The 19,208-nt window shown below is 38.7% G+C and overlaps 1 protein-coding gene across 1 annotated transcript in view; it reads left to right on the top strand.

Annotated features, from left to right (window-relative positions):
- CFAP61 (cilia and flagella associated protein 61) overlaps positions 1 to 19,208 on the top strand; it is a 382,310-nt gene that overhangs the window by 287,490 nt on the left and 75,612 nt on the right. Inside the window, 1 exon segment of the mRNA XM_036009477.1 lies at positions 19,096 to 19,194. Within this exon segment, the coding sequence (XP_035865370.1) occupies positions 19,096 to 19,194 (99 nt within the window).

Below are 19,208 nucleotides of genomic sequence, written 5' to 3'. Positions count from 1 at the left end.
GGAGAGATATTTCAGGTCCCCACACCCCACCCTGCAGCCAGTGTGAGCTCTAGCTACAGATGCATCCTGACCTTCTTTTCCCATCATGTGTCCTACCAGAATATGGGCCCCTATGGTGGGACCAGAAGCTGAACAGGGGAAGGACAACAGGTGAAGGCCAGGGGAGGGGCTTTCTTGGAGAGGAAAAACCCCTATTCATCTGATGGTGTAGAGGGTAGTGAACTAGAGGGAAAACACAACTCCTAAGACATTTTTCTATGAATTATCCATGTTCTTTTTCATGTGCAAGACATTCAAATGATGGACCTGAACTGTTTTCAAAGTATGGTTCTTATGGCTGATAGTTTGCTTTCCTTTAGCTATCTGGTTCTTTGTAATTGAAAGTTCTTGGTTTGGGCAACATTAGCATTCCATGTATATTATCCTTCACAGTATTCCTATTAATAAGACTCCTTTAAAACCCCAACCACTGGAAAAAAGTAGAAAGAGCTTAGTTTTGGCTTTCAGATCCCCTCTGCTGCCAACCACTGCTATGACCCTGCTGGATGGTGGTATCTCACTGTGCTGGGGTCACAGCAGGAAACCCTCATGGTCCTGCCACCTTGAAGGTGCTGTCACCCTAGGAACTCCACCAATCATATCACAAATCTAAAGGGAATTACCTATTCTTGGATAAACAGCTAGATCTAGAGCTGAGCTTCTAGCCTCTGAAAGCTCTTTCCAGAAAGCAAGAGGACTTTTTCCACAAAGTATAGGGAGTCATATTTTTATCAGTCACTTTTTACACCAAATCTAGCCCTGCTGAACACCCCAAATGTAAGACATCAAATACTTCAGGCTTTCCACAAAAGTACTCCAAAATCATTTTTAAAAAGAAAGATGGGAAAGTTATAACCCAAAATGGTAGGAACCAAGTCTCTGAACTCATATTTTGTAATCTTTTCACTCATAGTGTGGTCTGTGGGCCAGCAGTATCAACATTGTCTGTGAGCCCCTTTGAAAGGCAGAATCTCAGGCCCTGCCACAGGCAGTAGCCAAAAGAGAAATTCTTTACCAGAATTATACAGAACAGCTTCTTCATTATCTCATGGGCATGAACTGGCTGAGCTGAAGCAGTTACTATGTTATTCTGTTTCATCTTGCTCGTGTCTATGCTTCCATGTATTATATTATTTATTCCTAATTATGGAGCAGTTTCATATAATCCATTATCTTAAAATCTTTCCTAATTCAATTCTGATTAAAGAATCTCTTGAAGTGCCTGTAATGACACTAGAAAAATGCATCAGTGAATCCTGGGATGATACAAATGAAAGCAGCACTGGTTGATGTCCCAATAACTAGAGAAAAAGACACTTTGGTTCCAGAAAAGTGTTGGTGGGCCCTGAAGCCCAAGCTCACATTGCCTTCCAGTTCTACCACCAGGACACACAAAATACTCTCACCAAAGGATGAAGTCTCTGATTTTCAAATTAGACATTGATCCTTCATCTGGTAACTAAGAATAGCTTGAAATTATAGGGCATGTTTGCAAAGCTACAACTGTGACCAAATGACCATCAGTCCTGTTATCAGTCCATACAGGACTATACACATCCAGTGCAGCTGTGGGGTCTGGCAGCAGCCAGCCAAGTGCTAATTTGGCTTTTTATTTTTGCATTTATTTGAGGACATCTGAAACTTTCAGTGTGCCCTGTCACTAAGTAGGTGACTAATTAAATAGTTAATGCTTACTGGCTGATCTCAGAGTGAAAGTCCAATTAATATTGGTGAACATCATTGTTTCCTACTATTGGTCTCTGTCACATGAATTGATGGATATTTGCTCTCTGATGGTCATATTGGTACCAGGGCAAGTGCAGTGTAATGGCTAGGCCACATGGTATGTGTGGTGGTGCTCTCTTCTGTGCCTAGAGGGCAGGCAGAAATCAGCAGGGCAGATTGAATCTCACTATATTGTATGTTGGCATCACATGGGACCTGCCAGGGGTTGATATACAGTCTATCTTGTGGCTAGGTGGTGTGGGAGAGGGGACAGCTATGTCAGGCTCAGAAGCCCAGCCTCCTAAGGCAGAAAGACCTGATATTCTGCCACCAGAAAATAATGACCTGGGGCTCTTCCCAATGTTGCTCATCACAATCAGCCTTCCTAATGTGATTCCAGTATTTAAATGTAATTAATGTTAAGTGGAAATATCTCTATTTACCAAAATTATCCATTCCTGCTAGTTCAGAATAACTTTATTTCCAATTACCCACTTTAGAGACTCCCAGAACAAAAGAAAGGACTCTTTGAGCAACATTAGGCATTTTTAGAATCAGCTTCTTGCCATTTTTTAAAATGTGCAGTTGTTGTGATGCTTTGACATTAAGGGCATTAAGTATGTAATACATTCTTTACAGTCACATAAGTGTAAGCCACAAACATAGACTGCGTAATAGATTTACTCACTCAGTCTTCATCCTGTACTATCAGATCATTTTCAAATGATAACATCAGTACCTGTCTTGGTTTGTGTTCCTTCAGAAACTTCAAAAAAAGAATTTGGGTGCAAGTAGTGTATTTTGAGGTACCTGAGAGAGCTGGGCAGTTGAGGTAGGAAAGGGAGGAAAGTCAACAAAGCCCCCCAAAAGTATTTGTCACCAGGTTACTGTGTGTAGCTGAGATTCAATTCCACTGGATACAATTGAGAGTGTTCCCTCTGTGAATGAAGAATCTGAGATATTTACCCCACCAGTTCCTGTCCTTATAGTTGTATGGTCACCCAAGGCTGTTCTTCCAGCTGGTCCCTGGATCTACATGGTCAGAGGATGCTCCTGGTCATAGAATGGCTGGAAAGCATTGGGGTGGGAATCATTTGCAGCTGATGTCAGTGGGCTCCTATATACTACTTTATTTTGTTTGTTCTCTTCATTTATATTTATATGATTGCTCTTTAATGAAGCATGTGGGCATAGACAAAGGCAGAGAAAAAGCAAGGCTAGATAAGGAGACTATGTCAAGAGGGTTTCATAGCCACCTCTTTCCCCAAGCATACTTGCAGCTCTAAAGGGAATTCCAGGTATAGAAACCATGAAAAAGAACCAGTCAGAATTCAAGAGTAGAATATCTGAAATGGTGAATACACTAAAGGAATAACAGTAGATCGGATGAAGCAGAGGATGGAATCACTAATTTGGAAGATAAGGTAGCAGAAAACATCCAATCAGAACAGCAACAAGAAAAAAAGAATTAAAAAATATGAGGATAGTTAAAGGGACCTTTGGGATAACATGAAGCATAATAACATCAACATCATTAGGCTATCAGAAGGGGAAGAGAGAGAACAAGGGATCAAGAACCTGTATGAATAAATTTCTTTCTAAATCTGTACCTGAGGATATGTTCTCTTTATTGATTTTAGAGAGGGGGGAAGAGAGAGAAATAGAGAGAGAGACATTGATGTGAGAGAGAAACATCAATCGGTTGTCTCCTGTGTGCACCCTGATTGAGGATTGAACCCACAACCTAGGTATATTCCCTGACTGGAAATCAAACTTGCAACCTTCTGGTGTACGGGATGATGCTCCAAGCAACTGAGCCACCCAGCGAGAGCAATGATAACCTATTTGAAGAAATAATGACTAAAAACTTCCTTAACCTGGTGAAGAAAAAAAAAAAGCTATACAAGTCCAGGAAGCAGAGAGAGTCCCAAACAATATGAACCTAAAGAATCCCACACTAAGACATATTATAATTAAAATGGCAAAGGTTAAAGACAAAAGGAAAATCTTAAGAGCAGCAAGAGAAAGACAATTGATTACCTACAAGGAAGATCCCATAAGAGTGTCAGCTGATTTCTCAACAGAAACATTTCTGGCTGGAAGGGATTGGCATAAAATATTCAAAGTGATGAAAAACAGGGACCTACAACCAAGACTACTTTACCCAGCAATGTTTTCATTTAAAATTTAAAGAGAAATAAAGAAATTTCCAGGCAAGAAAAAGCTAAGGAGTTCATTATCACCAAAACAATATTATAAGAAATATTAAAGGGTCTTTCTGAAGAAGGAGGAGGAGAAGAAGGAGAAGAAGAAGAGGAGGGGGGAGAAAGGGAAGAAGGAAGAGGGAGAGAGGGAGGAGTAGGAGGAGGGAGAGAGAGGAGGAGGAGATGAAGTAGAACAAGAGGAAGAAGAAAAAGAGGAAGGATGAAGAGAAGGAGGAGGGCTGGAGAAGGTTAGGGAGAGGAGGAGGAAGGAAGGAAGAAGGAAAAAGAAAAGGGAAAGAAAAGAAAGGGAAAGAGAGAGGGGGGTTAAAGGGAGAAAGAAAAAAGAAAGGAAGGGAGGGAGGGAGAGAAAGAAAGAGAAAGAATCATAGTTATAAAGGATAAAATGGCAATAAATATGTACTTATCAATAATTACTTTAAATGTAAATGCCTTGCTCTGGTTGGTATGGCTCAGTGGGTTAAGCACTGGCTGGTGAACTGAAGGGTCACCAGTTTGATTCCTGGTCAAGGCATATGCCTGACTATAATGGTATGAAATTAGAAATCAATCATAAGAAAAAAACTGAAAACATACACAAAGACATGGAGGCTAAATAGCATATTATTAAATAATAAATAGGTTAACAATGATATCAAGGAATAAATCAGAAGATACCTTTAAATAAAAATGAGAACACAACAATCTGAAACCTGTGGGACACAATGAAAGCAGTCCTGGGAGAGATATTTATAGCATTACAGGCCTACTTAAGAAACAAGAAAAAATTCAAATGAACAATCTAGCTTTACACTTAAAGGTGTTAAAAAAGAACAACAAACAAAGCCAAGTGAGTAGAAGATAGAAAATAATAAAGATCAGAGAAGAAATAAATAGAGTCTAAAAAGCATGCAAAAGATCAAGGACACTAGGAGCTGATTATTTGAAAGATAAACAGGGTTGACAAAACTTTGACTAAACTCATCAAGAAAAAAGAGAGAGTACCCAAATAAATAAAATCACAAATGAAAGAGAAGTAACAGACACCACAGAAATACAAAGGATTCTAAGAAAATATTATCGAACAACTATTTGCCAACAAATTGAACAATCTGAATTAAGTGGATAAATTCCTAGAAACATACAATCACCCAAAACTGAATCAGGAAGAATCGGAAAATCCAAATAGATCAATTACAATTAATGAAATTGAAGCAGTAATTAAAAAAAAAACTTCCAACAAATGTTTTGAACTGAATGGTTTCACAGGTGACTTTTACCAACATTCAAAGAACTAGCACCTAATTCTTCTCAAAGTACTTCAAAAATTCAAGAAGAGGGATACTTTCAACTCATTTTATGAGGCCAGCATCATCCTAATTCCAAAATTATATAAAGCCACTACAAAGAAACAAAATTATGGGCCAGTAGGCCTGATGGACATGGATGTGAAAATCCTCAACAAAACATTAGCAAACTGGAACCAGCAACACATTAAAAAGATCATACACCATGATCCAGTAATATGTATTCAATGGATGCAAGGTTGGTACAATATCCACAAGTCAATAAACATGATATACCACATAAAATAGTGGATGAAAACCAAATGATTATATTAATAGATAGAGAAAAAAGCATTTGATAAAATCCAGCACACATTTATGATAAAAACTCTGCAAAGTGGGAATAGAGGGAACATATATCAACTTAATAAAGGCCATATATGACAGAAACACTGCCGGCATCATACTCAGTGGACAAAAACTACAAATGTTAGCCCTGGCTGATGTAGCTCAGTGGATTGAGCAGGGGCTGCAAACCAAAGCATCGCAGGTTCGATTCCCAGTCAGGGCACATGCCTGGGTTGCAGGCCTCGGCCTTCAGCAACTGCACAGTGATGTTTCTCTCTCTCTCTCTTTCTCCCTCCCTTCCTTCTCTAAAAATAAATAAATAAAATCTTTAAAAACAAAACAAAACAAAAAAACTACAAGTGTTCCCCTTAAGAATGAGAACAAGCCCTGACTGGCATAGCTCAGTGGATTGAGCGCAAGCTGCGAACCAGGCATCGCAGGTTCGATTCCCGGTCAGGGCACATGCCTAGGTTGCAGGCCATGACCCCCAGCAACCGCACATTGATGCCTCTCTCTCTCTCTCTCTCTCTCTCTCTCTCTCTCTCTCTCTCTCTCTCTCCCCCCCTCTCCCTCCCTCCCTCCCTCCCTCCCTCTCTCTCTCTCTTTCCCTTCCCTCTCTAAAAATAAATAAATAAAATTTTTAAAAAAAGAATGAGAACAAGACAGGGATGTCTATTTTCACTTCTGTTATTCAACACAGGACTGGAAGTCCTAGCCACAGCAATCAAGAAGAAATAAAAGGCATCCAAACTGGAAAACAGAAAGTAAAACTCAGTACTTGCAGATGACATGACACTGTATATAGAGAAACTTAAAGATTCCACTAAAGCTACTAGAACTGATAAATGAATTCAGTAAAGTAACAGGATACAAAAGAAATATCCAGAAATCAGTTGCATCTTTATACATCAATAATGAACTATCAGAAAGGAAATGAAGAAAACAATCCCATTTATGATTGCATCAAAAAATACCTTGGAATAAATTTAATCAAGGATGTGTAAAAGACCTATACACAGAAAATTAAAAGACACAGAAGAAAAAAACTGAAGAAGGTACGATTAAGTGAAAGCATATACTGTTTTGTGGATAGGAAAAATTAACATCATTAAAATGTCCACACTACCCAAAGCAATCTATAGATTCAGTGCAATTCCTAACAAGATACCAATGGCAAATTTCACAGAACTAGAACAAATAGTCTAAAAATTTACATGGAATCACAAAAGATGCTGAATAGCCATAGAAATCTTGAGAAAAAACAAAGGTGGAAGAATCATGCTGCCTGGTATCAAACTGCACTACCAGGCCATAGAAATTAAAACAGCATGGTAATGCATGAAAATGAACATAGAGATCAATGGAACAATACAGAACCCAGACATAAACTCATGTCTTTATCATCAATTAATGTTTGATGAAGGAGGCAAGCACATACAATGGGGTAAATACAGTCTCTTCAGTAAAAGGGAAAATTGGACAGATACATGGAAAATAATTAAACTAGACCACCTTCTTAAACCAAACACAAGAATAAACTCAAAATGGATTAAAGGCTTAATTGTAAACCTGGAAACCATAAAAATCCATAAGAAAACATAGGCGGTAAAATCTTGAACATTTCTTGTAGCAGTATTTTTTCTGATATATCTCCTCAGGCTGAGGAAACAAAAGAAAAAATAAACAAATGAGAATACATCAAACTAAAAAGATTTTGCACAGCCAAGGAAACCATCAATCAAATGAAAGACAACTCACTAGGGAAAACATATTAGCCAATGATACATCTGACAAGGGATTAATATAAAAAATATATAAATAAATTATGCAATCACCATCAGGAAAACAAACAATCCAATTAACAAATGGGCAAAGGGCCTGAATAGACACCTCTCCATTGAGAACATACAGATAGCCAAAAGACATATGAAAAGATACTCAACATCACTAATAATCAGAGAAATGCAAATTAAAAATACAATAAGATACCACCTGTCAGAATGGTTATCATCAATAAATCAGCAAACAGCCCTGGCTGGTGTAGTTCAGTGGATTGAGTGTGGGCTGTGAACCAAAGGGTCGCCAGTTCGATTCCCAGTCAGGGCACATGCTTGAGTTGCGGGCCAGGTCCCCAGTACAGGGCATGTGAAACGCAACCACACATTGATATTTCTCTCCCTCTCTCACTTTCTCTTCCCCTCTCTCTAAAAATGAATTTTAAAAAATCAACAAACAACAAGGGCTGGGGAGGATGTGGAGAAAAGGTAACCCTAATGCACTGATGGTGGGAATGCAGGTTGGTGCAGCCACTGTGAAAAGCAGTATGGAGTTTCCTCAAAAATTAAAAATGGAACTACCTTATGGCCCAGCAATTCCACTTCCAGGAATTTATCCAAAGAAACCCAAAACACTAATTTGAAAGAATTAATGCACCCCTATGTTCATAGCAGCATTATTCAAAATAGCCAGGTTTTGGAAGCAGCTCAAGTGCCCATCAGGAAATGAGTCAATGAAAAAGCTGTGGTATATATACACATGGAATACTACTCAGCCATAAAAGAGAAGGAAAATTTATATTTTATGACAGCATGAATGGACCTGGAGAACATTACGCTAAATGAAATAAATAAACAAGTCAGAGAAAGACAAATACCATATGATTTCACTTATATGTGAAATCTAATGAACAAAATATAAACTAACAAACAAAATAGAAACAGACTCATAGATACAGAGAACAGAATCTATCCAAGAGATAGATAGAGAAGGGGGTTGTCCAAGAGAAGGGGGGTTTGGGAAGCTGGGTGAAAAGTGTGAAGAGATTAAGCAAAAAAAGACACTAATAGACACAGATAACAGTATGGTGTTTACAAAAGGGAAAAAGGTGGGGAAAATAGAAGAGGATAAAGCAGGTTACAGAAGGAGACTTGATTTTGGGTGGTGAACCCACAACACAATATATAGATGATATATTATTTAATTGAACACTTGAAACCCATATAATTTTATTAGCCAATATCACCCCAATAAATTCAAGAAAATTTTTAAAATAAAGGGAACCCCAGGTGTGCTACTACTCTATCAGACATCTTTGATAGAACATGATGGTATTGCCCTGGCCAGATGGTTAAGTGGGTTCAAGCATCATCCTGTACACCGAAAAGCTTGCAGGTTCTATTTTGGGTCAGGGCACATACCTAAGTTGCACGTTTGATTCCTGGTCATGTTGGGGCATTGTCAGGAGGCAATGATTGATATTTCTCTAATCTCTCCCCCACTTCCTGCCCCTTCCTCTCTCTCTAAAACCCATAAACATATGCTCAAGAGAGAATTAAAAAAAGAAGAAAGAAAAAACATGGTGCCTGAGACCTGTCTTGGCCAATACTTTGTTTCTACTTTGGGATGGATATAAGGTTAGATAATAATTTTCAGATTTTTCATGGACCATCACCCTCAGCATGGCCTGGGAACCTGCAGAAGATATAGGTACTTGAGTTTCACCCTACAGGACAGAATGGGAAACCTGGGGATTAGGGATCTGTGTTTTCACACTTCTCCAGGGGAGTCCAAGAATTCCTAAGGGGAGTTAGGGTATAGAGTGTAGTGGAGAAAGTCACTGTTCTCCCATGACTGATGGAGCCCAGAAAAATCATCCAATATCTGTGAACCTAAGTTTCCTCACATGTGCAATGGGTAAGGCTCCCAGAATGTCTCCTACATTGGTATGAGGTTTCTTACATATATACATAGGTAATATATGCAAAGCAGCTGTAAAAGCCTAGCACTCAATACTTGTTACACTGACACCTCCCCACTAATTAAATTTGCATATCTAGATCACTGGTGGGAGCCCAGTATTGTCTTTCAATTGAGGGGAAAGACTGGAGAAATAGAGTCTTCTTAATGTGGAAGATGCTCTCTTCCCCAAGGGTCAAGGATGAACCAGAGATATTTCCTGCCAGCATCTGCATGTTCTCCTTCCAAGAACTCTTCTGGCAAAGACATTCTCTTGGATTTTGGTTAAAATGTCCACCACCTCTGGTTTAACATCAGGGTGACCAAGCAAGCAGCTGAACACCATGGGGTTCTATTTTTCAAAACTATTTGACTTCAGTGGAAATTGGAGTTGTACACTGCTCTTTTAGTTTCTACCCAGATAGAGGGATACCAGATCCCTTATGGCACAAAGGCTTTCATGGTCACAGGGGCCACATCTGCTGCTCTGACATCATTGTTTCATGGGCTGCCAACAAGTGTTTCTTAAGCCATCTCCTGATATTTGGATGCTTTGCAAACCTTAATCTAAACATACTTGGATCCTCTCTTCTGCCACTAACCTCATGTTTGTCATGTAAGTATTACGGGGCTCTGAGTGCACTCACCCTAAGTCTGGGTGACCAATTCCATTCAAACAAACAAGGCCAAATCAAAAATTTCAGTCTTTACTTATGTCTCTCAAATATTTAATGGGATCATGTACTTCATAGAAACTTACACTCTGCCATCCTTTGTTGAGCACCCCAAATCCCTGGGAGCCTTTCACTTTTCTATCCCTAGTACAGCGGTTCTCAAAGTGTTGTGCCTAGACCACCAACATCAACATCAGCATCATCTGAGAACTTGTTAGAAACACAAATTTCCAGGTACCACCCCAGACCTACTTCCTCAGAAAGTGGGAGAATGAGGTCCAGCCACCTGTGTTTTAACAAGCCCTCTAGGATTTGCTGGGTCCTCAGTACCACTAAGTCAATGCCTTCTCCACCCTACCATTCCCACTTTTCTCATGTGCAGCCTCACTCCCCAAAAGACAAAGGATACCATACAGACTTAGTCATACCCACCCTTCTTTAGTGATGAATCCACCAGTCATTTTCTTTCCTCCCTGCAGAGGGAGAAATAAGGTGATACCACCCACCCATTGAGTTATTTTATCCAGGTACAAATAGAAGTGTCTACAAGTGCCCCAAGGGAATAAAGAGGTATTAAATTTATAGTACAATCCCCCTCTTAACAGCATTTACTAATTGTTACCAAACAGCAAGTGGGATCCTGCTCCCCACTGTCCACAGGCAAATTCTGGATGCAAAGGTGTGGTAAAAAAGGAAAGGAGTCTTTTATTCAAAAGCTATGCAATTTTGGAAGAATGACAGGTTCTGTCTCAGAGCCCATTTTCTGTAAAATACCCAAGAAAAATAACCCTGCCACACTCTGCCATGCCAGGCAAATCCTGGACTATACTGGGAGTTCCTTCTCCCATTTAAAAATACCATCCTTTGGGAAATGCAAGCAGCTGCAACATGACCAGATCATCCAGGTGGATCCTGGAGAAAGAGAAAGAGAGACCCATTCTCTGCCTTACCTCCATTTAAATTTTCTGGCCCATAATTCCATGTGCTCTGGAAGTGTCCCACTTCCTGGTCAATCCTGTCCCATTTCAGGCTAGGCTGGCAGGTCTGTACCTCCCACTGCCATGCCATGTCTTTACCCAGGAGTAGGGAGGTCAGTCACATGCTGTGCTAGCTTGTTTACCATTGCCTCAGGTAACCTCCTACAGCCCCTTCGTCCTCCTTTCAGCACCATGGTGGTATCTCTATTGGGTAGAAATTGAAGGGGAAGCCTGAAACCTGGGTGTGGGGGGGGGCCCTATCTACAGAGGTGCCTGGTAGCCATCCATCCTGGAAAATGGGAGCACTTGGAGCCACTGTGTGAGCCCAGACCAGGCAAGACCAGCTATGGAGCACATGACATCTGGCAACCATGTTCCTCTATAACTATAGTTCTCTAAAGATAATTCCTTTCAAAGGGATAACCAGAATCTTTTCAACATACTGACATAGTAAGGCACTTGGGCTTAAAAAACAATGTTCTGAATTTCTCTGTCTATTTTAAGAACTTGTGGTGGAGAAAAATATTGTGAGCTGGCTCCCTAGACATGGGATTAATGTTTAGTAACTTCTTCTATAAGCAACAAATTGTGAAAATTCCAGACTCAACAACACTGCATATTAAAGCTAATTGCAGGAGTGAAGTGGGAGTGAGTGGAGGTGGTAGTCATAAAAAGACAGTTTCCTGGGCCCATATTCCTGAGGTTACAACTCAGTGTGACTGGAGTGTGTGCCAGAAATATGTATTTTTAACTGACTTCCCAGGTAATTCTGACATGAGCCCAGTGTAGGAACCATTTATGTAGACAATTCCCCCAAATTGGCAATCTTATCTATAATGAGACCTAATTGCCCCCTATAATTGCTCATTGTAACTAACCTCTTTTTATGAGCTTGTTTTCCAAACCACATTTTCTAGTTCTCAACAAATCATACAACTTCTAGATCACATCATTATGTCAGGGCTTACCGGGCATAATTATTAACTTATTTAAACATTGCATAGCTGAGGTCATTACCCCATATTATAGTACTTATGTGCTGAATTGGATGTAGTAGAAAGTGTTTCATAAAGCTTCATGCTTAAACTATCACCATGACAAACGAGAAAGTCCAGGAAGATATATGGTATCTGTCAAGCATGAGGAAACCTGTCTATATCGTGTTGATAAAGACTTCCTAACAACCAGTATTTGTCCCAAACATAAAACCCTTCCATATCCTACCCCATCAGAAGTGATCTCACTTGCTTTTGAATTTTCACAATGCTTTGTATTCCAATCTAATGGGATTGGTTGTATTTTGCCATCTCTTATGTGCAAAGGTTTTCCAACTTGTTTTTTATAACTGCTGCCATCTTGGTAGTTATATCTTATATATGTTCAGTGTATATAAACATGCTCAAAGTATAAATGTATAACTTTTTATGACATATATATATGCATCATCAATCATTTTTCCTAAATCATAAAGCAAAACCCAGCTTCATTTATTTTGTTTTGCCAGCACTCCTAAATTTTATTCTTATTTGTTGAATGGACATTTCAAATATGACACTTATTTTTACTTTTTCAGTAATAATTTATATTTTACTTTTATACAGAAATACATAATAAGTTTTTCATCTGAGATTCTGAATCCCCAGGCACCCCACCTCCCACCCAGTGCTTTACCCTGGACCACCCCTCTCCCCTGCTTGATCCCTAGAGGATCCACAGAGCAAGCATGTAGGTCACTGCAGCCAGACTCTTGTACCTTTATGTCAGGTCCAGTGTTGATTCCATATCTCTTGCCCCAGAACACAAGACTGGACTCAGGTAGGAGTAACAGACATAGAGAAAGATAGCCCCTTTCTCTACGCCTTCATTGTTCCTGCTGGGTTGCAATGAATAGGGGACATGCAAGATGGGAACCAAGAGAAGAGAAAAGTGAGGTCAGGGAGAGAGACTTTAGCTTCTCCCTCATCCTGTGAACACTCCTTCTAGAAGTGCTCAGAATCCTTAAGGCCACCCTCTTTGGTCTCCCCCTGGAGGTCAGAGTGTGCTGTTACTAAGAGCTGTATGGCCATGGGTGCAGCTTCTGTGCAGTTTTTACTTACATAACAAAATGAAATAGCCAAGGACCTTGTCAAAAAAATCTCTTTTGTAATCTAAACAGAAATAAATACTGCTGAAGAAAGTTTAAATTTTTTCATGAAAAAACTGTAGATTGTCTTAGTGTCTTATACTTATAATAAATGTTTTGATTTGTTCTGCTTTATATTTTTCTCCTAATATTGGAAGTTCGTATAACTCCCAACTTTTAAATCCATCTACCCCATTTTATTATTAATTTTGTGACATTATGTGCTATCATTACACCTCATTAAATCTGAGTTATTCTTTGACTAATGTAATATGAAGTTATGTTAAATATCTATCTTGAGCTAGGGCTTAATGTCATTTGGCAAATATTTTTGTCTTTGTTTTGAACAATTCAAAAAGCAGAGATTTTAGTAAATTAAATTGTGCCATTTAGATTGATGAGGACAGTTGTTCTCTCTCTACATTACTTACTTGTTCAAATAAAAGCATTAGTGGAAGCTAATAATTATAAACCACTTGTTTTGGTTGCCCTTGTTATACCAAAAAAGTCAAAAAAAAAAAAAAGAAGAAGAAACATTCACACGGAAGGTTGACAGGTTTCTACCCACAGAAGGGTAAGCAATGTGAAAAGTTTACATTTATCATGTTCACAATGAATTGGCAATGTCACCCTCCTTTTTTTCAAGGTTAAGGATGTTTAGAGTTCATTTTGTAGCTGTCCTCCTAAAGCATGAAATGAAACACAATACCTTTTACTTATTTCCCTGGATACTCTAATCCTTCCCTGCTTTACAAGTATCTCTGAGCTGTTCCTCCCTTTGTATCCACAGCAACATGAAATCCCCACTGGAATTATCTGCTGTGAAAATGCAGGTGCACTTGTTTAATGTTTCATTGGTTTGAGCACTTAACTTGAACTTTTTTTTTTCCATGACATGGTGACCTTTGATTTCAGAACAGAGGGCTCACGATGATGTTAAGTATTATTTATATACATTAAGCCAATACCATTAGATCTAAGAGTTGTGCTTTTTCTGTGGTTGTACTGTTCTTGACATTTTGTCTAACGCATGCCCAAACCCAAGATGTACCCTGTGACCTGCTATGCTATTTGCAGGAACCCTTGAAATATTCATAGGTATTCAAATTAAAAGTCTTAAACATTTGATCTCTATATTTCATCCTCAGAGAGCTGAAATCTCTTAGAATTCAACATTATAAATTTCATGATTTTTGGTACCAATACTCTTAGTTATAATTTTTTATTTTTTATTTTTAGAAAAAGGGGAAGGGAGGGAGAGAAACATCTATGTGTGAGAGAAACATCTATCAGTTGTCTCTCACCTGCCCACAACAGGGGACATGGCCCACAACCCAGGTATGTTCCCTGACTGGGAATTGAACCAGTGACCTTTCAGTTCTCAGGCTGTGCTCCACCACTAAGCCAATCCAGTCATAGATATAAATTTAATAATTTAAATAGCTGGGTGTTTCTAAATGTGATTAAAGTTAAATTAAAAATATGAAGGAGAAAATGGAAATGCTGGTGTTAACCTCATGTAAAGGCATGGAAAAGGCAGTTAACTTGACTGACTTGCAGAAAGGTCAATGTTACAAAGAAGGTTGAGGAGGTTAGGTTAGATGCCACCCATGAGGACCTGTGTACCATGCTCATGAATTTGTATATAAGATTTCAGTAATAAAAATAGTCAACATTCATTGCAAATGTTTTATGTAGCAGGCAATATTCTAAACATTCTACAGATACTATTTTATTTAATGCTCACAGCACCTCTTTGTGGCATTAGGTTCTATTGCTTCCATTTTACAGACTAGAAAACTGAGCTACAGAGATGTTAAATAATTTGCCCATGGTCAAAAAGTGAGAAAGTTCTAGAGCCACGAGATCAACTGAAACAATCTGAAACTTCAGCCCATGTTCTTGTCTGCTGTGTTCTGCTGCTACCAACATGGTGAGCAAACAAGGAGATTTTAAAAATCAGGAATGATTGAGATTGGATTTTTAAAATGTTTTCCAGTAGCTGTGTGAAAGATAGGCAAGAGAGGGAGAGAGACTTGTGCTAGAGAGACTAACTCTGAGACTATTTTTATAGGCAAGAAGGTGAGCTAAGGTAATGTGTCCTGAAAATGGCAGATGGGAGGCATTCAAGAGATGTGGACAATGTAAAAGTGACTGGACATGGTGACCAGTTGTGGGTAGTGAGAGAGTAAGAGTCTGAAGTTGGTTCCCAAATTCCAATCTTGGATGGTGGTTAATTGGCCATACATTGGATGGAGATAAAGGAGGAATGGAATGGTTGCTAACATATCTTTATTTGGGCACATATTGAACCTGGGGTGCCAAAGAAGCAGTCCTGTTAGAGCTGATAGACATTTGGAAATTAGGTTTTGAGCTCAGAAGAAAGCTATAGTGTAAATGTAACATGAAGTCATGATGGTGAAAAGCATCACCCAGGGAGATTGACATGAAGACTGGGAAGCTTGTGAGGGATAGATGGGCAAAGGAGGAGAAGCTGGGAAAAAAAAAGACATCATGAAAGAGAACCTCATGATGACAGTGCTGTCTCAGATAGCATGTTCTATGCTGTACCTCCTGGGTGGGGCCTCTTCCACAGGTCCATCTTTCACCATTTCTTCTGCCCCTTGCTCCTCATGATCTGAATTAGTATCCTACTGTTGCTAGGCTGTGGATGACTCCCCATCCTTATTGGAAATGAGAACCCTACATATGCCTTCCTTCCATCAAACCCTGTCAAGTGGCTGGCTGTTTCCAGCCTAGACCCTGACTGATACAAGGATCTTCCCCCATTACCACCCATTCTTCCTTCATGAGTCAACATGGGTAGAGACTTCTGGGAGCCTCCCAGTATTCATTCTATACTTCATCGTTGGTAACAGAACCCTGGGCAGTGTGGTTCTTGGGAAAACCTACTGTATTTCTCTTTGAAAGACCACATTTTCTATCCTGCCTTGTTGCTACATTTAGCCATGTCACTGAGTTTTGGCAATGTGAGCAGAAGTGCTATGTGAAATTTTAAGGAAACTTCCTTAATGGGCAGTCCTTTCTACCCAATCCTCCTTCCTTCTGCCTGTAATGTGGATGTAGGATGTAATGGCTGAAGCTCTGGGAGTCACCTTAAACCTGAGGAGACCTTGAGAATGGAAGCTTCCTTAGAAAAGCAGGGCCATGGACATGTCTTTTGAATCAGAGGGAGTGGAAGAATAATGTAAATAGTAATGCTCTGGAAGTTGCAAGAAGGAGAAACAGAAGGGGCTGTCTGGTCTTTCTCTTTTTTTTTCTAATGATGTGTGAGATGTACTCACTTGAGAATATAGTAGGAGAATAGTAGGGAGAACAAGGAAGGTTAAAGTGGTGACCTTGAAGACTGAGTGAAGGACCAGAACAGCCACAATGAAGAAGACAAAAGGAATTTGGCTAAGTCTAAAGAAAAGGAATGGATAGCCGGTGCCTTTATAGTTAAAATCCAGAAAATACCCTGTCCCCCCAAATCTTTTGGAGAAATCTGTAATTGCACAATAGCATAATGCAGGATACTACAGTGTGGTAATTTGGCAACTTACAAGCTATTTTATCCATGTTGTTAGAGCATTCAAATTTTTCAGTGCCAAAGGGGTTAGTTTTTGTAGTAAAAGACATAGCTAGATAATTATTAAGCCTGTTTTTCACATGGAACTTTAAGAAGGGTCTGTATCTAAAATTATTATTAGTACAACATAAACTACATTTCCATCACATACACACCAAAGCCAAAATAAATTTTACTGCGTAAGTATAAACTTGTATTATTACTTGCATTTTCCATGAAATGGTAATAAATCAAAGTGTACATTTGCAAACTGGCAACTGTAAGTAGCTGGGGTTAATTGTGACCTTTATGTTATTTGAACATATTCAAATTTTTTATTATTATTAGAGGATAAGATGTGCTTGGTTTTCTTTGTATCAAGTAAGAATATTTACTTTTAAATGACACACATCCTTAGAGACTTTAGAGCAAAACCTTTCATAATACTTAGCTATTTTTAAATGTCAGGTGCAGTTGAGTTTATTACATTGCTGGTCCATGCTGTCACCAAAAGTCTCCTGCTTTTAATGGTACTTAATAGATTGTCAGTAAATTGATAACATTTCCACATTTGGAAAATTTCCACTTTCCTCATTGGGAAAGGAGGGCAGGTGTTTTCCCCAAACTTGGTAAAGGTTTTTGTTTTGTTTCATTTTGCCTTTTCTGTTTTGCATTTGGTTGGTTTAAGGGGAGGTGTGAGCTAAGAAAAGATTTTGGGAACAAAAACAAATATCTTTCTCACCATCCTGAAGCCTATGTAAAAATCAAGGTCACCCCCAAAATTTTGCTGACTCTAGCTGGAGGGCACATTTGCATCAGGTATGTTTTCAATAACTGAAGGGAAAACACAGTGTGAGTTTTAAGCAGAGAAGTTCTTTAGAAGCCTCCACTTACACACTCACACGCACTGTTTATGCCACTTAACATTACTCAGGACTGGGTAGAGGACATCCCGGTAAATGGAGAGGGTGTTACTTGGGATCAGAAGACATGGTTTTGATTTCTGGCCTGGCTGCTTATGAGCTTCGTCACTGTGAACAAATTATCTACTGTTTCCAACCTTGATTGTCTTCTTTATGAAATACGGATAATAAACTCTTGACCCCCCAAACCCACTCCTAGCACAAACTGCCTTGAAGATTAATCTCTATGACAAATGCCTGTGAACATGCCTCAAGCCCTGGAAAGCCTAATGCAAATATGAGGCAGTTTTGCTCTTGAAAGGAATTCTCTAGAATTTACTTTAATGTCCTGATTTGAGTGAGAAAGAAATATACAGGGTGAGGCAAAAGTAGATTTACAGTTGTTTGTATGGAAACAAATACAATAATAAATAATGCAAGAATAAATATTGCTTTATGTACTCACAACTGTAAATCTACTTTTGACCCATCCTGTGTATGTATATCTATCTAGCATCTATCTATCTATCTATCTATCTATCTATCTACCTATATATGAAAGTAATAAAGCTAATGTTGACTGATGAAAATTAAATGATCTTTAGATCCCTGTCCACCATTTAGGGTCTACAGAGCAGTGGAGACAGAGGTTAGGTAGAGGTTAGATGAGATGACATTCACACCCTGCCTCCAGACTTCCTACTGTATGGTCTTGGACAAAGCAACATTGCCTCAGTTCTGTTTAATAAAATGGGGATAATGACATTGTATTGCTTCATGGACTAAATTGAAACATGCAAAGCACATGATTATAAGCACTCAGAGTTTTAGATAAGGGGATTATGATCCCAAGCTGTTTGTTAGTAGTCTGAAATTCAACCTTTACATCGACTTGCACTAAATTTACCTCCTCAATTTTGGATTTTCTTTCATTTTACTCTGAGAAGAAAATTTAAAAAAATTAAATGCTGTCTGTCATTACAGTGCTGCAGCTTTCTAAAGTTTTTGTAATTAGCCACTCCAGTGCCATCTTCCTTTCATTTAAATGGCCAATTGGTTCTGTTTGAAAATTCATGCAAAGGAGTTGCTGGGTTCAAAGAAAAATTCAACAATTGGATAGTACATGAAGTAAAGTTAAACTGAATTACAATTGACCCTTGAACAACACAGATGTGAACTGTGCAGATCCATTTATATATGGATTTTTTTCAATAAATATTGTAAAGGTATTCTCTTCCTTATGATTTTCTTAACATTTTTTATCCAGCTTACTTTATTGTAAGAATATAGTATGTAATGCATATAATGTTCAAAATACGTATTAATCAACTATTTACGATATCAGTAGTAAGCTATTAGTAGTTCAGTTTGGGGGAGTCAAAAGTTATACATGGATTTTTGACTTCATGAGGAGTCAGCACTGTAACTCCCAGATTGTTCAAGAGTCAACTGTATAAATAAACTTTCACTGAATAGTGCTTTACCTTTGTTGTGTGTTATTTTTTCCTTTCTCCTTAGCTCTCACCTGAAGTTTAGTAATCTCACACTAATTTCAACCAATGGACTCCCTGGAAAAAAACTTCTGGACACTGAACAAAGGAAGTTTTTAGCAAGCGAGTATGAATTCTATT

The sequence above is a fragment of the Phyllostomus discolor genome, chromosome 9 (genome assembly GCF_004126475.2).
Source record: "Phyllostomus discolor isolate MPI-MPIP mPhyDis1 chromosome 9, mPhyDis1.pri.v3, whole genome shotgun sequence".
NCBI classification, from domain to species: Eukaryota; Metazoa; Chordata; class Mammalia; order Chiroptera; family Phyllostomidae; genus Phyllostomus; species Phyllostomus discolor.
The sequence above is the reverse complement of the archived record's forward strand: the minus strand, read 5'-3'. Positions and strand labels throughout refer to the sequence as shown.